This window comes from Podarcis pityusensis (genome assembly GCF_964106645.2).
Source record: "Podarcis pityusensis genome assembly, chromosome: 13".
NCBI classification, from domain to species: Eukaryota; Metazoa; Chordata; class Lepidosauria; order Squamata; family Lacertidae; genus Podarcis; species Podarcis pityusensis.
In genome coordinates this window covers 12874095-12891596 of record NC_138038.1, presented here as the reverse complement: position 1 = coordinate 12891596, position 17502 = coordinate 12874095, and the positions used below count along the sequence as shown (strand labels likewise).

General features: G+C 49.6%; 1 protein-coding gene across 4 annotated transcripts in view; it reads left to right on the top strand.

The window, feature by feature from the left end:
* Positions 1–17502, top strand: part of PLEKHM1 (pleckstrin homology and RUN domain containing M1) — a 47447-nt gene that overhangs the window by 9568 nt on the left and 20377 nt on the right. For 2 of the 4 annotated variants that reach the window (XM_080976560.1, XM_080976562.1), the window contains exons 2-4: positions 6533–6628; positions 8606–8853; positions 15864–16490. In XM_080976560.1, coding sequence (XP_080832686.1) covers positions 6575–6628; positions 8606–8853; positions 15864–16490 — 929 coding nt within the window. In that variant the 5' untranslated portion in view covers positions 6533–6574. Of the gene's footprint in view, positions 1–923; positions 1044–4440; positions 4462–6532; positions 6629–8605; positions 8854–15863; positions 16491–17502 lie in introns of those variants that run through there. The other 2 variants (XM_080976561.1, XM_080976563.1) reach the window with 2 other exon arrangements.

Here is a 17502-nt window from a genome sequence, read left to right as displayed (position 1 = left end):
GCATTCCATGATCTCATTCAGAGGTCTGTTGCAAATTTTGGGGACTGAATTTGGGATCTCAGACACTCAAAACTTGCTTCCTTTGAATCCCGTTATAAACCCTCTGGAATCCACATGTTGGCATCCGTCTGTCTCGGGAGACAATGGGAGAGTGTGTCTTGGGGGAGGGCGAAGTCAAACCACTGGAAGGTTATAGCACCTGCTGTAGCTGTAGACAGCGATAAAGGAGAGACATGTTTCGTTGCAGCTGGGGCAGATGAAGGCGTTCAGTTTTGCTGCTGCAGATGCACGATGGCGTTTCTTCGTTCTGCGCTCCTCCCAGTGGTCATTCCTCCTCTGGCCCCTGCTATGGAAGCATGACCTGGCTGATGGTCTCCACACACCGCTGCTGTCTGCAAGGCATCCCACCTGTTGAGACATGATATTTCTACAGAGGGGGTCTTTAGACTTTAAAAAATAGTTCTTTGTATTATTTATTTTGAACAAAGTCTTCAGATTTCTAGAGAGCTAGTGGGTGGGACTCCCTGCTTGCCTGCCTGTCTCTTTCTCTTTGCATAGGATGGGCAGGATCTGAAAGGGAGAAAACCACGTGGTGCTCACCCATCAGGTGACTTTGTAAAGCTTTCTCAGCTTCTTCAGAAATAATCACCATAGACATTCCAAGCTTACAGATATTTCATTTGCCAGCATCCCTGATAAAGACCCCAAATGTGGGTACACAGCATCAGTCAGGTGAGGAGGAAAAGTCTCATCATTCACGTTGCACGGAACAAAGTGTTCACGTCCCAGAGATGAATAGCTTTTAAGTTTCCCTGTTCCGACTTAGTCACTATGTGACTTGTCTATTGTTGCTTATAACCTTGCGTCTCATGACGATGACTTGGAGTCTGTCAACTGCTCACAGCCGCCTTTTGTCTTAAAAGAAAGGAGCGATCTGACCGACTCTGGGATGTGCAGTTTCAGATTTCTGGAGAATACCAGTGGCTTCTGGATTTAGCAGTCTGCTTTAACATAGATGTGGCTCCCTCATGGATAATATCACGGTGAGTGGGTGGAATGCCAAATTGTATCCTTGCACAACTATGTCTCCATGTCAAAACTGTGCCTACATAGCACACTTTATACTGTATGTGCTTTTTTTTTTTTTTTTTTTTTTTGGAGTATGCTGTATATATATCTTCTAGTTGTTTAAGAGTTTGTTCATTTTTTAAGCTGCTTGAATGAAGTGGGTTTGTGCATTGAGGATTCTGTTCTTGAGACCAGGGGTTTCAAACAATTGTGTGCCCTTGATTTTATCCCAGCTGCTCTAATGTACACGAGAAAGATTTGAACCAGCCCCTGTGCTCTGTGTGTTGCGTTTCGATGCATATTTACTAAGAGCAGCTGAGAGAACTAAATCTGTGTGAGCTTTATGTTTCACAGCTGCAAAATGCCTTCCTTCGGCAAGATTCCACACTGCCTCCCCCTTTGCCACACAAACCCCGTCTTTTCTTCCAGTGTTTGTTTGTGAAGAGACTTTTGGGAACGGTGCCTCTGAGCGGTCACACACTCTGGCGTTCAGCCCGGTGTTTTTCAGGAGCAGAAACATTTCTAGTCAGCAGCCACCCAGCTTTTCTGTTATGGGAAGTAGCGAGGCAACGGTCATCAACCCCTTGTTTGTCAGGAGCAGCAGTGAAGGCTCTGTGTGCCGACGGCAAGCGGTGGCCGTGGTGGGATCCTGTCAACAAGCCCCTTGTATGTACAGTCATACCTCGGGTTACAGGTGCTTCAGGTTGTGTTTTTTCAGGTTACAGACCCACTGAAACCTGGAAGCACCGGAACGGGTTATTTCCGGGTTTCGGGGGTCGCGCATGTGCAGAAGCGCTAAATCGCGCTTTGCACATGCGCAGAAGCGCCGAGTCACAACCTGTGCGTGCGCAGATGCGCCACTGCGGGTTGCGAACGCTGCGAGTTGCGAATGAGCATCCCGCATGGATCACGTTCGCAACCTGAGCGTCCACTGTACACTGGTACCTCGGGTTACATACGCTTCAGGTTACAGACGCTTCAGGTTTCAGACTCCGCTAACCCAGAAATAGTACCTCGGGTTAAGAACTTTGCTTCAGGATGAGAACAGAAATCGTGCTACGGCGGCAGCAGGAGGCCCCATTAGCTAAAGTGGTGCATCAGGTTAAGAACAGTTTCAAGTTAAGAACGGACCTCCGGAACGAATTAAGTACTTAACCTGAGGTACCACTGTATTGAAAAATATGACTTTTGTGCTGTCTGGCCCCAAAATGGTGACTAGACGTTCTGTTTTGGCAACTGTAACCCTGGTTTAAGGAGCCATTTGGCACCAAGCTTATATATCTGTGTTTCTAAAACTGCATGGAGCCTGATAGTTATTTAGTGAGGAGAAAGCACACACTTCTCATCACTTGGTGTGTTCCAAGGCTGAACCATGGAATAGAGAACAGGGTTTTTGTGTGTTTATACTTGGATGTTTTTAGTTGCTTTTTATCGGACTTGCGCTGTCTGTGTGGCCCTGGGTTCTCCTGGCTAGAAAGGACTGTAAAGTTAAATAACTGTACAACTAAGCCACTGTAAAGCAGCAAAGGAAAGTGTCCCAGAGACATGTGGAGCAGTGCAACTTTGAAATCTTGGCCTGTGCACAAGATTGTACTGCAGTCTGAAATGCTTTTGCTGTTGCACTTTAGGTTGCCTTCAAAGCAAAAGCATTTCAGAACATGGCATAACCTTGTGCACAGGCCAAGATTTCAAAGTTGTCCAGCCTGCTCCATGTGTCTCTGGGACACTTTCCTTGCTCCAGATGAGTGGAGGTGGCATATATCAGCTGGGAGAAGATGCTTTGTGCATGCTCAGAGACACACTTGTGCCATGATTTCCTGCACTGGAGTCAAAGCCCGGTGTTTAAAATAGGCTATGGGGCTGCCACAGCATGCATGTCCCAGAATCTGTGTGAAAATGGTTGTAAGGAGTTGCTTTCTTTCCACAATGGCCTGTCTCCCCCAGTACCACCTGGTCTGACAATCAGTGGATTTCCAAGGTGTCATGCGGGGAGTTTCACAGCCCTACTAAAAATTCTGGGCTCCCTATTCATACAAATATGTGTCCTGCTATTGGGCTATGGCCCTAACTCTGAAAAATCCAGGTCTCTCGGCCAGCTAAGAAACTTGCAATGTTATATAATCATAATAATAATAACATATTATTTATACCCCGCCCATCTGGCTGGGTTTCCCCAGCCACTCTGGGCGGCTTCCAACAAAATATTAAAATACAATAGTCCGTCAAACATCAAAAGCTTCCCTAAACAGGGCTGCCTTCAGATGTCTTCTAAAAGTCTGGTAGTTGTTCTTTGACATCTGGCGGGAGGGCGTTCCACAGGGCGGGTGCCACTACCGAGAAGGTCTGGTTCCCTGTAACTTGGCTTCTCGCAGCGAGGGAACCGCCAGAAGGCCCTCGGAGCTGGACCTCAGTGTCCGAGCGGAACAATGGCAGTGGAGATGCTCCTTCAGGTATACTGGGTCGAGGCCTTTAAAGGCTTTAAAGGTCAGCACCAACACTTTGAATTGTGCTCGGAAACATACTGGGAGCCAATGCAGGTCTTTCAGGATTGGTGTTATGTGGTCTCAGCGGCCGCTCCCAGTCACCAGTCTAGGTGCCACATTCTGGATTAGTTGTAGTTTCACCTTCAAAGGTAGCCCCATGTAGAGCGCATTGCAGTAGTCCAAGCGAGAGATAACCAGAGCATGCATCACTCTGGTGAGACAGTCTGCTGGCAGGTATGGTCTCAGCCTGTGTACCAGATGGAGCTGGTAAACAGCTGCCCTGGACACAAAATTGACCTGCCCCTCCATGGACAGCTGCGAGCCCAAAATGACTCCCAGGCTGCGCACCTGGTCCTTCATGGGCACAGTTACCCCATTCAGGACCAGGTAGTCCCCCACAACTGCCGGCCCCTTGCCCCCAAAAAACAGTACTTCTGTCTTGTCAGGATTCAACCTCAATCTGTTAGCCTCCATCCATCCTCCAACCGCCTGTTATTTAGACATGGGGGAATGTGATTCCAACATGGCAATCCAGGGTATGGATGAGGCAGAGGTGTTCATCTGGGAATCTGGGGATGCCTCCACCTCTCTCAATTTTCCACAGGAAGAAATACAAGTCAGTGCAAATGACGGGAGGAGTTGGGGGCTTGTTTTTGTCTCCCTGGACTGTCAGATAAATATGTAGACCAGAGGTTAAGAGAGCTGTGGCTTCGTGGTTGCTGTGCTTAGCTTTTAAAATTGCAGCGTTCAGAGTTCAGCAGGTCTTGTGACAAGCCTAGCGCGGAGGCAAGGGGCTTACATTCTCGCCGCCCGCCCCGTCTCCCCAGGCAGCTTTTGTCCGTGACTGTCCTCTCTCTGCTTGGACTCGGTTGGTCCTGCCCAGGCTGTCTGCAAACTCCTTGAGGAGCAGGTTGGTGTTTGTGCATCTGCTTTGTCAGTTTGGGGATAGATTAATAGCCATGAAGCCCAGTTGCTTCCATCCTGGCTGGCGTTGCTGGTAAAGGGGCTTACTAGGAAGCAGAACGGAGACTACTAATATAATATTGAGCACTTTGCCATGTTCCTCTGCGGGTGGATGGTTGCGGACCATTCTGCTCAAGTTTCTCTTGTGAAGTCTTTTAAAAAAATTATTATTGATTTGATTTTAAAAAGTATAAACAAAAAACAATTCAGAATCCAAATATCAAGATTACTCTGAATCTCCTGACTTCCCCCGATCTCTTCCATGGGTCCTAATGATAATATTTACAACTGCATATCAATGCTTATCCAAATTTTTATCCTTCTAAATTATCCATACTTTCCATTACTTTACAAGTGAGGTTAAAATCCTGCTAATATTTTAACCTGCTTACAGTGGTCTTAGAAGTAAATTATAAACTTCTCCCATTCTTTTTTAAAGTTCTTGTCTTCTTGATTTCTGAGCTTCCTAGTTAACTTTGCCATGTCGGCAGAGTCCATCAACTTGGTTTGCCATTCTTCTCTAGTCGGGGTTGTCTCTTCCTTCCATCTTTGTCTCTTCTGAAGGCTTAGCGGAAAGGGGCTGCTCATCCTAGGACCCGGCCAAATGATCGTGTGGCTCTGAGAAGGAATTTGGTCCCTGTGGTCCGACTGCCTGCTGTTCTGATGGAATGAGTTGCATGCGGCTTGGCTCGCTTGCTTGAGCCGCCTAGCAGTTTTGCTCAGTTAGCACCTTTCTGCAGCTCACCTGCTCTCCATATCTGGTGTTACGGGCTCTTCTGGGTTGTGTAGCCTGATCTTTTGAGTGGGTAGGGGGAAGTTCTGGGTGGGCGGTGCTGCTTCCCCGCAGGGGCTTCAACTGAATGGCCTTTTGGTTGCTTCCAAGTCTGTGATTCTAGATCAGACATACGGCCCAAAGAAGGTGGTGGACTCTCCTCCATTGGAGGTTTTTAAGCAAAGGCTGGGTGGCCATCTGTCATGGATGCTTTAGCTGAGATTCCTGTGTCGCCCGGGGTTGGACTAGATGACCCTCAGGGTCCCCTCCAGCTCTACAGTTCTATGATTCTAGGAGCCTGCCATGAGCTGAGCTCCCTGAGCCTGTAGAAGAAGCAAGAGGGGCCCAGGTTCCCTGGCATAATTCGAGGGGGGAACTGGGCTCTGGGAACTTGTCTCACAACTTTAGAGGGGGGTGTTTCGCACTCACGGCCAGCTCCCTGGCTGCTTGGTCCCCCAGATACTGATGGGAGTTGTAGCATCTGGAGAGCACCAGGTTGGAGGAAGGCTGTACGAGTTGGCCTCTGGTCTCCAACTCTGCTCATGTGACTGTTATGTGGTGGGTATTCCAGACTAATTATGCTGGTCCCGAGGGTTAACTGTGCGGCGAGGTCCGAGTCCAGTCCGAGGTCGAGGGTGCGGTATGGAGGCTGTCCGTCAAAGCTGAAGCGGGGTCCAAGGCACGGAGGTCAGGAACTCTGGCAGAATAGCAGGACAGGGTGCAGGCAGGAACAGGCTACCAACAATGTTGCTCCTGCAGTCTGGGACTGGCCAGCTTTTATCTGCCCCGAGGCATAGGACGGCCCCGATCCTCTGGTGACTCGCCTCTCCTGGCCTGGAGGCGAGCACTCCTCCTGCGGGAACTTAGTTCCCTCCGCCGCTCTGCCCTGAGCCTCTGCAGCTCAGGAGAAGCTGGAGGGTTACCGGACCCAGAGGCAACCTCAGCTTCCTCTGACGGGGCTGAGAGTGGAGCACCTGCAGGCAATGGGTCCTCCATCACCTCAGGAGCCAGAGCAGACTCAGCTGGTGCCTGCACCTGAGGATCCAGCACAGGTGAGGACCCTTCAGGCTCATGCCCCAGCCCCGGCTCAGCTGGTTCTGGAGGCGGGGACTCCTGGTCAGGCGGGGATCCCTCAGATTCAGCCTCTGAGTCCGAATCCCAGGCCATCACACTAATAAGCACAGAGGTCAAGCTAGTGGACTTGTTCACGTGGTGTTTGACTTTCTTCCTGTTTGCTTTTCCTCAGGTTACCATGTGATTCCAGAACTGGGCAGAAGCAGCAATAGATATGCATTCCAACCACAAAGCTGAGAATGGATGCCAGCCCCGAGAAGTTACCCAGGTAAATCATTACAGCCGAGCTGGCCTGTGGAGTTGAGACTTCACTGGCCATAGGGGTGTCAAGTGGCTGTGAAACATTTCCAGGCCTTTCCAGAGGAAGGGGCTGAGCATCACTTGGAAGTGGCGGCTGGATGCATGAGAAGGCATCTCATGATCTTGTTCCATGGAGAGAAGGCACTGCTTTCAACAGCCTTTGATGGTGGCAACCAAGCTCAGCCCTTCTTGAGTCATACATGACGCTGCGTGGAAACCTGCTATGAGATTCATTCTGGACATGGAACATTCCCTCCCCTCCCCAGCTTCATAGAATTGTAGAGCTGGGACCCCAAGAGTCATCTATTCCAACCCTCTTCAAACCCACAATCCTGAGATCAAGAGTCTCATTCTCCACCAACTGAGCTACCCTAGGACACTGGCGTTTTTGACCATTGCCAACATTTCTATAATTTCTCTCTCCCTCACACATCCCATCCCCTAATTTCTTCTCCAACCTAAGCCTACTCAGTTCCTTCAATCACTTTTCTTCTAAACAGATGCCCATTTCTTCTTTTTAAAATCCTCAAGGCCAATTCAAGATTATTGTAGGCCAATCCAGTATGAGATCGCAAACAGAGGAGAATTAATTTCAACCAAAAACTCCAAAGTGCAGTCATTGAGATATACAAATGGAAGAAGCAGTTGGTGTTTACCAGCAAGCTTAAATAAAACAGGCAACAACAACAGCAGCCTGGAGAAATTTATGTCAAGTTGTGTAAAAATATTCTTTTTCTGTTGGCACCATATTTTTTATCATGATTCAATAACAGGAAGCAAATCTTTATAAAAACCTAAAAGCACAGAAAAGGTCTACAACAACTTGGATAGAAAACTACGTGTAGGGTTCTCAGCCCATGGGCAGTATAGTAAATAATATACAAATAATCTCCTCCTCTGACCATCCTCTTTTGCCATTGGGGAAGGCAGATGGCATAGTTGGAAAATGTAGATCTTGTAAGTATTGCTGTTGGGCATGATCAAGATGACAACACCAGAAGGAAAATGTTAACAGGTAATTTCAGTATCAAGTTGTGATATCTCCTTAATCATAGAATTGTGGAGTTGGAAGGGACCCTGAGGATCATCTAGTCCAACCCCCTGCAATGCAGGAATATGCAGCTGTCCCATACGGGGATCGAACCTGCAACCTTGGCATCACCAGCACCATGCTGTAACCTACTGAGCTATAATCAGTGCCGTTGCTTCAGGGGCACTGATAGTCTCACATTTATTGCTCCATCTACAATCTGTTTGTTGCTCAAACAGACATAGTTTGTTGTTGTTTAGTCATTTAGTCGTGTCTGACTCTTCGTGACCCCCTGGACCAGAGCACGCCAGGCACTCCTGTCTTCCACTGTCTCCCGCAGTGTGGTCAAACTCATGCTGGTAGCTTCGAGAACACTGTCCAACCATCTCGTCCTCTGTCGTCCCCTTCTCCTTGTGCCCTCCATCTTTTCCAACATCAGGGTCTTTTCCAGGGAGTGTTCTCTTCTCATGAGGTGGCCAAAGTATTGGAGCCTCAGCTTCACGATCTGTCCTTCCAGTGAGCACTCAGGGCTGATTTCCTTCAGAATGGAGAGGTTTGATCTTCTTGCAGTCCATGGGACTCTCAAGAGTCTCCTCCAGCACCATAATTCAAAAGCATCAATTCTTCGGCGATCAGCTTTCTTTATGGTCCAGCTTTCACTTCCATACATCACTAAGACATAGTTTAGGTAACTTGAATCTGATCATATGACTAGGTCTGAAATAGTACATAAGTAGCACCTTGTTTTTATAGGCCTTAGCTTCACAATCCTTCTCAACCTTTCGGATCTTAACATAGTGCGCTCCAGTTGAGGCCTTCCTGCTGTCCTCAACATTTTAGCAATATCCTTGGGGAGGAGGGCTTTCTTCCATCTTGGCCCTAACCTAATACAGCCTCTGTTTGATGTTACCCTAGTTGATCAAGACACACCTGGTGAACTCCATCAAAGCGCTGCAGAAACATTACGTGACTTCCGACGCCCTCGTGACCAGTGACGATGGAGATGCCAACACCCTCTGCTGCGCCCTCGAAGCAGTGTTTGTGCACGGCTTGAAGGCCAAGCACATCAAGGCAGAATCGGGAGCGAAAGGGAGGAAATTTGCCGGGCGCCTGCCCCTTCCCCAACCAGCCTTTTGGGCCCTGCTGAAAACTATCACACACAGGTGAGGTGGGGAAGACATGCGCTGTGAGGGTGGAGATTGCAGCCATCAGCAAAATTTGCTGATATTACATGCTTGAACATTGCTGGGTGTGGAGTGGGGGCATTTGCGAGATGCAAATGTGAGATTTCTGCTTACGGTGGTTAACCATAAGTTCAAGGGGATGTGGCTGATGGAGGGACTTCTCATCTCTTCTTGCTAAAGTCCTGCTAGGAATTTAGGCGGATATAGGCAAAAACTCCTGCCAACCTAGCAGTTCGAAAGCAAGTCCAAGTGCAAGTAGATAAATAGGTACCGCTCTGGCGGGAAGGTAAACGGCGTTTCCGTGCGCTGCTCTGATGTCGCCAGAAGCGGCTTAGTCATGCTGGCCACATGACCTGGAAGCTGTACGCCAGCTCCCTCGGCCAATAAAGCAAGATGAGCGCCACAACCCCAGAGTCGGCCACGACTGAACCGAATGGTCAGGGGTGCCTTTACCTTTACCTTTATAGGCAAAAAAAGTCAGGGGCTGGCTGGACAATGAGGAGTGGCCGGGGATCCCTGTCAGAGAACCTCAAAGGGAGGAGCCTCAGAAGAGGAAGGCTTTGGGTTGGGGTGGGACAATGAAGACAGGTCAGAGGAGGAATGGGGGATAAAAAAACGTCTTGTTTTTTAACAAACCCTTCCCCACTTTCCAAGGTCCTTCAGAGCTCCCCCCCTTCCCCCTCCCCTTTTATGAAGATCACCTGCTCTGAGACCCCACAGCTAATTCTCCCCTGGCCTCTTTGCTGGCCCAATAATAATAATAATAATTTATTATTTATACCCCGCCCATCTGTCTGAGTTTCCCCAGCCACTCTGGGCGGCTCCCAATCAAATGTTAAAACCAGTACAGCATTAAATATTAAAAACTTCCCTGAAAAACTTGCCTTCAGATGTCTTTTAAAGATAGGATAGCTGCTTATTTCCTTCACATCTGAAGGGAGGGTGTTCCACAGGGTGGGTGCCACTACCGAGAAGGCCCTCTGTCTGGTTCCCTGTAACCTCATTTCTCGCAATGAGGGAACCGCCAGAAGGCCCTCGGCGCTGGATCTCAGTGTCTGGGCTGAACGATGGGGGTGGAGACGCTCCTTCAGGTATACAGGACCGAGGCCGTTTAGGGCTTTAAAGGTCAGCACCAACACTTTGAATTGTGCTCGGAAACGTACTGGGAGCCAATGCAGATCTATCAGGACTGGTGTTATGTGGGATCAAGTAGGATCAATTAAGCCCTGGGGATTATCTAATTGATTTTTGATTTTTGAATTTTATTGTTATTCATATTTTGTACTGTATTTTATGCTGCTTTTATAATTGTTTTAAAGTGTTTTAAATTTGTTGTTAGCTGCCCTGAGCCCGGTTTTTGAACTGGGAAGGGCAGGATATGTCAGGGAACTGCCATCGGAAGGAAGGGAAGTGAAAGGGCTCACACAGGTTGGGAGAGACTCAGCAGCTGAAGAGGGAACCAGTAGGGGGAGAGGAGCTGAGCTGAGGGAAAGGGAGCTGGAGGGATGGCTCAGAGACACTTCCAGCGAAAACAGTGGGGAGGTTTCAGGACCTCCTGTAGGGACACCCACTCCTCGCCGGAAACTGTCACGCAGAGAGTCCAGAAGACGTGTTTCCGTTAAGGAGCTTTTATGTTGGAAGCGATTCCGAAAGCAACCACTGTCGGAATCTGCCAGCGACTGACGGAGCCATGTTTAAGGGGCTCCGTTACAGACAGAGGTTTGCAAACTTGACCAAACTCTGAGGGACTAGGATTTTACACACAAGCAGCTCATCGTCCCATCACAGCATTCCAACAGTCTCCGTGAGCAGCTTGTGCAGGAGAAGGCATCATGAGCAACCCAGCCGGAACCGGAGAAGCAGGAGCTGGAGCGGGTCCAAGCCTGGAAGAAAGGTACCGGGTGTTGGAGGTCCAGCTAGCGCTGCAGACGGCGAGGCTTGAGGAGAGGAGGGCTCAGGATGCAGACAAAAAGGGGAAAGACACCCAGCTCGTCAGAAAGGTACCAGGATTGGTGCAGAAGTTTGGGGGGGAGCCCAAAGACTATCATGGCTTTCGGACAGAGATGCAATATGCCCTCAATCTGCAGTTTGATGAATTCCCTGACGAGGAATCACGAGTGGCTTTCGTGATTGGGCATCTTGAAAAGGGGGCGAGAGACTGGGTTAGACCCCTGATGGCAGCGAATAGTGACGTCCTAAAGGACACGATGAAGTTCTTTCGCGCCATGGATCTGATGTTTTCCAGCGATATTGAACAGGGAGTGGTCCGCAGACAGTTAATGGCTTGCAAACAGGGGAGCCGATCTGTCCGTGAGTACTGGACTGAGTTCACCATGTTGATCCATAAATTGGGGTGGGATCTATCGGCGGAACCCATTCAAATGCTCTTTGAAGAAGGGCTTTCTTCGGCTGTGAAAGACGAACTTTCCCGGGCGCCCAGGGCGGAGTCTATGGACCAGCTGACCAAATCAGCGCTGACCATAGGAGCGCGCCAGGAGGCGAGAGCATTGGAGAGGCGGGAAGGGAAGGGGGAACGTTGGAAGGAGTTCCGCATTCCAGACATTCCAGAGCCAACTTTCCCGCCGGCAGAGCCGATGGAAATCGGAACAGCGCGCGCGCGCGCAGTTTCAAAGCCCAGTGAGGGGGGAAAGAAGGAGGGAAAAGGCGCCCGGAAATGCTATCTCTGCCAACAGCCAGGTCACTTTGCCAGAGTCTGCCCCCAGAGGAAGGAATGGCAAGGGATGGTAGGAGCTGTGGAGGGAAGAGAGGAAGAAATACCGAAGCAAGTAAAAGCCAACGCCTGGCTGCCACCGTCGGGGCACAGCAGCCAGGCCAAAGAGCAGTGAAAGTGCCCACGCCAGAACCTCCTAAACCCGCCCTAGTGATAGAAGTGGCGCTAGAGCTGCCAAACGGACACCCTCTAAAGATAAAGGCGCTGTTGGACTCAGGCAGCTCCTGCAATTTCATGAGCAAAGAGTTTGCAGCTGAACACCAGATACAGACGATCCCTTTAAGCAACCCCCTGCAGGTGACCACGATCGATGGCAGGGAGCTGTTGGGAGGAGAAGTCAGCTTGCAGACCGTCCCAATGATAATGAAGGTGGCAAGGCACACCGAACTGATAGCGTTTAATGTGGCCACCTTGGGAGGAGCTCCCATTATATTGGGGATGAGCTGGCTAGCGTTACATGATCCGCTGGTGGGCTGGCATCAGAGAGTGGTTTCTTTTGGTTCAGCACATTGCTTAGAACACTGCAAAGAGGGAAAGGGTTTGGCAGGGGCCCAAGCCACCCTAGCAGGGACTGAAGTAACGGAGAACGTGAAGGTACCACGACAATACGCAGATCTCCGCGACGTCTTCAGCGAAAGGGAAGCTGACCAACTACCCCCGCATAGACCCTTTGACTGTCAAATCAATTTACTCCCTGGGGCACAGCTCCCTGTAGGCAAGCTGTACGCCATGTCAGACAGAGAGATGCAGGAGCTAAGAGAGTTCATTGACAAGAACCTGAAGAGAGGGTTCATCAGAGAGTCCAGGGCGGTGGGGGGCAGCCCAGTGTTTTTTGTGGATAAAAAAAAACGAACAAGCCGAGGCTTGTGTGTGACTTCAGGGCCTTAAATGCAGTGTCAGAACCAGTGGCTTTCCCTATGCCCAGGATTGACGACATTTTGACAAGGGTCAGGAAGGGAAAGATTTTTACTAAACTGGACCTAAGGGGGGCGTACAACCTGATACGAATAAGGAAGGGGGATGAATGGAAAACCACCATGTTCACCCCTTTGGGGGCATTTGAATATTTAGTTATGCCCTTCGGTCTACAAGGAGGCTCCGCGTGCTTTCAATCGTTTATGAACCACGTCCTGGGGCCTTTGCTTTACAAGAATTGTGTGGCCTTCTTAGACGACGTGTTGGTGTATTCTGAGAATGAGGAGCAGCATGTGAGAGACGTCAGAGAAGTGTTGAGCAGGCTGCAAGCCAACCAGCTGTGGGTGAAACTGGAGAAGTGTCAGTTTCATACCAAGGAGGTGGAATTCCTGGGGTATCGCCTGTCAGACAAGGGATTGGCCATGGATCCCGGCAAGGTCCAGGCGGTGCTGGAATGGAAAACACTCAAAACAAGGAAGGATGTGCAGAGGTTCCTAGGATTTGGGAACTTCTATCGTAAGTTCATCCGAAACTTTGCCCACCTGACGGCGCCCATTACGGACTGTCTCAGCAGTAAGAAGAAGTTCGTTTGGACTGAGGAGGCGGAGCGAGCATTTGAGGAACTAAAAAGGGCCTTCGCCTCGGAACAACAACTCCTGCATGTGGATTTACAAAAACCGATGAGAGTGGAAACTGACGCATCAGACAGAGCGATTGGGGCGGTGCTTCTGCAGCCAGGGAAGGAGGAGTCAGAGTGGAGACCGTGTGCCTTTTTTTCGCGAAAGCTGAACAAATCCGAGAGGAACTACACGGTGTATGACCGAGAACTACTAGCCATTCATGAGGCGTTCCGGAGATGGAGGCACCTGCTAATTGGCGCACAACATAAGGTGCAAGTGTGCACTGACCACAAGAACCTAGAGTATTGGAGGACGGCACGAGTGCTCAACCAACGGCAAGTGAGATGGGCCCAGGAGTTCTCCAAATTTAACTTTGAGATTTGTTACGTGCCAGGCCCAGAGAACATTAGGGCGGACGCTCTCTCACGCAAACCTGAATATTTGGAGGGGGAGGGAGCACCCGAAGAGAGACATGTCATTCCAGAGGACCGCTGGGTGTGTGGGGCGGCATTGGTGGGACAAAGAGAACTGGTAGAGGAAACAGAGAATGATGAATACGCCCAGAATAAGCTCAGAGGTCTTAGGGGTGAGGGAGAGGAACCAGGGGGTTTCGAGGAAAGAAATGGAGCTTTGTATTACAAAGGGGCACTGTATATCCCTGAAGGAGACTTAAGGGGGAGGGTACTCAAGCAGTTGCACGACAGCCCCACGGCGGGGCATTTTGGACAACACAAAACCATGTGGTTGGTCACCAGGGAATTTTGGTGGCCTAAGGTGAGGGAAGATGTACGGGAGTATGTAAGAGGGTGTGAGCAATGCCAGCGAGCCAAAGGGGAGAGGCGGGCACCGGCGGGGCTATTAGAACCCTTACCAACCCCAGAACGACCTTGGGAGGCAGTGTCGATAGATTTTATGACTGATCTGCCGAAGTCCAAGGGGAAAACAGCCATCATGGTGGTGGTAGACCTACTAACAAAGATGTGCCACTTTGTAGCCTGCTCGCATGCAGTCACGGCGGAAGAGACAGCGAAGTTATTTGTAGAACACATTTTTAGGTTGCACGGGGTGCCATTGAGGGTGGTCTCAGACCGAGGAAAACAATTTACTTCCAGGTTCTGGAGGAAGCTCATGAGCTTACTGCAGGTGGAGGTCAACTTTTCGACTGCCCGGCACCCTGAAACCAACGGGCAGGCGGAAAGAGCAAACAGGGTCCTCCAGCAATACCTGAGGTGTTATGTCAATGACAGAGAGAATGACTGGGTAGAAAAGTTGGCGCTGGCGGAATTTGCCTACAACAATGCCGAGAATGTGTCCACAGGGATGAGCCCCTTCTTGGCTAATTATGGGTGTCATCCCAGGGCTTTCCCAGGGGGAGAAGGGGAGAGATGGGGTGTCCCGGCAGCCGAGCATTTTGTAGAAGAAATGGAAGCAATCCATCGTCAGCTCCAACTCAACTTAGAAAGGGCGAAGGAAGAATACAAGAGGCAGGCAGACAAGAACCGAAGGGAAGGTGAAACCATAAGGGTGGGAGATAGGGTGTGGCTGTCAACCCAAGGGTTGCCGTTCAAAGGAGGTTGTAAGAAATTAAGACCCAGGAGATTGGGTCCCTTTGAGGTCATTCAACAGGTCAACCCAGTGGCTTTCAGGCTCCGGTTACCCAACCACATGAAACTGCACCCAGTATTTCACAGGTCGTTACTGTCACCGTATGAGGGGGGACGAGAAGGGATGGCCACTCGGGGACCGGTCATAGAAGAAAGGGAATGCAGCAGCCATGTGGCAGAAATCCTCGACGCCAGGTGGAAGGGGGATCAGGTGGAGTATTTGGTAGCGTGGGAAGGAGAACCGGAGTCAGAAAACACTTGGGTAATGGCAGAAGATATCAACGACGAGGTATTGATAGAAACGTTCCATCAAAGGTTCCCAAGGAAACCTCAGCCTGTGGAGAGGTTCCGGAGGGAATACTTTGGGACCACCGATGAGGAGGAGGAGTTGGAAGGATTCTCGGAATCGGAAGGGGAAGGGGAGATGGACTCTGAGGAGGAGGAGTACTTCGAGACCAGGAACCGCAACAGGTGGAGAGAAGTGTTCGGGACATCGGAAGATGAAGGAAGTTCATTCCGGGGTTTTGCCTCCTCACCGCCCGTAGAGGAGGGGGCGAGAGGGGATGAAGGGGGCCCTGGAGGGGAGGTGGATGTCAGGGAACTGCCATCGGAAGGAAGGGAAGTGAAAGGGCTCACACAGGTTGGGAGAGACTCAGCAGCTGAAGAGGGAACCAGTAGGGGGAGAGGAGCTGAGCTGAGGGAAAGGGAGCTGGAGGGATGGCTCAGAGACACTTCCAGCGAAAACAGTGGGGAGGTTTCAGGACCTCCTGTAGGGACACCCACTCCTCGCCGGAAACTGTCACGCAGAGAGTCCAGAAGACGTGTTTCCGTTAAGGAGCTTTTATGTTGGAAGCGATTCCGAAAGCAACCACTGTTGGAATCTGCCAGCGACTGACGGAGCCATGTTTAAGGGGCTCCGTTACAGACAGAGGTTTGCAAACTTGACCAAACTCTGAGGGACTAGGATTTTACACACAAGCAGCTCATCGTCCCATCACAGGATATAAATAATTTTTTTAAAAAAATTATTATTATTATTATTATTATTATTAGAGCTGCAGCATTAATAGGCCTTGTGCTCTCTCCCCCTTTCCTGCTCCTCTCTTTACTTTTCTCCAGAAACATCATTTCTGAGCTGGAGCACCTGGACTTCATCAACACAGACGTGGGCCGCTGCCGTGCTTGGCTAAGGCTGGCGCTGAATGACGGCTTGATGGAATGCTACCTGAAGCTCTTGCTCCACGAGAAAGCCCACCTCTCTGAGTATTACCGTTCGCCAGCCCTGCTACTGGACACCGAGGAGGTTGAGTTCCTTCTCACTTACCTGCAGGGCTTGTCCTCCCTGGCCTTTGACCTCTCCTACAAGTCAGCAGTTTTGAACGAATGGACGGTCACCCCTTTATCCCTCTCGGGACTTTGCCCAGCCTCAGAGCTGCTTGTGAGTTTGGAGCCCCGGAGGAAAGAATCGCTGGGCTCCCTCTCGCTGTCTTCTGGCTCGGATGACGCTGAGGCTTCCCCAGCCCTCTTGCCCGCCGCTAAAAGCCAACGAGCAGAGAAACTCACCACATCCAACCTGAGCATCAGCACAACAGGTTCCTCACAGCTGTCTTCCAGCCTCGGCTCCGACAGCCTTACCCCGGGGACATCTGCTGCCACGCAGAACGCGGACAGGGGTGAGGAGCCCATCTCGGATGATGCTGAACCTGGCGTGGCAACAGCAAAAGACTTGGACCAGTCTCTCCAAGAGTGAGTATGCGGAGGAAAGGGGAAGACCTTATTATTATTATTTTTTAACAATAATATTTATTAAATTTCATCAACAGACATAACAAAAAAGAAAATATACAACAACACAATAGAAAAGTGAAAAAGAAGGGGGGGAAAGTAACAAACTTAAGATACCTAAACAGGGAAAAAAGGAAACTCAATTAATTCATTAAAATGCATTTTCATAAACATTTTGGTTGACTTCCTCTAATCTCCTCCATTTCCTCTTAATTTGAATGTAGCAGTTTCCAATATCATTATTTCATAAAACAATATTACAGTCGCATTCCAATTTCTTTACCTTTCTTATAATACATTGTCTTATTTATATATTTAAATCTAATTTAACCCTAGGCCTGATTGGTTCTTTCAAGTGATTACATATCTTTAATATTAGAATATTTGTTCAAATAGTCTTCAAATTTCTTCCAATCTTCTTGGTATTCCTCTTCTTTCTGGTCGCGGATTCTCCCGGTGAGATCAGCCAGCTCCATAAATTCCATCATCTTCATCTGCCATTCTTCTACCGCTGGTAATTCTTGTGTTTTCCATTTTCTGGCTAGTAAAATCCTAGCTGCTGTTGTGGCATACAAAAATACTAGGGGAAGACCTTATTAGAGCTTGTCAGATGGCAAAGGTGGTCGCTCACGAGTAACCAGGCAGGACTCTTTACAGGTTTTATTTAGGTACAAAACTATTTACAGTGCAGAACCCCAAAGTTCATGTCTGCCTCAATTGCTAGCAGAATCCAGGAGTGCTTGTTTCCTCCCCCAACATAAAAGTCTTGCTACGCCCAGCCTTTTCCTTCCCTCTTTGCGCTTTAGACTTCTGCGCAGGGTGGGCAATGGAAGGGGTATGCTTCCCTCCGGGCTGGCTTGGCCAGGAGTGGGGCTGAGGCTCCCACCAGCATCCTCTGATCCTTTCATCTCTTCCCCACTAGAGGTGGGGCTTTCCTCCTCACTGGAAGAGGAACTGCTTTGCAAGATTTTTG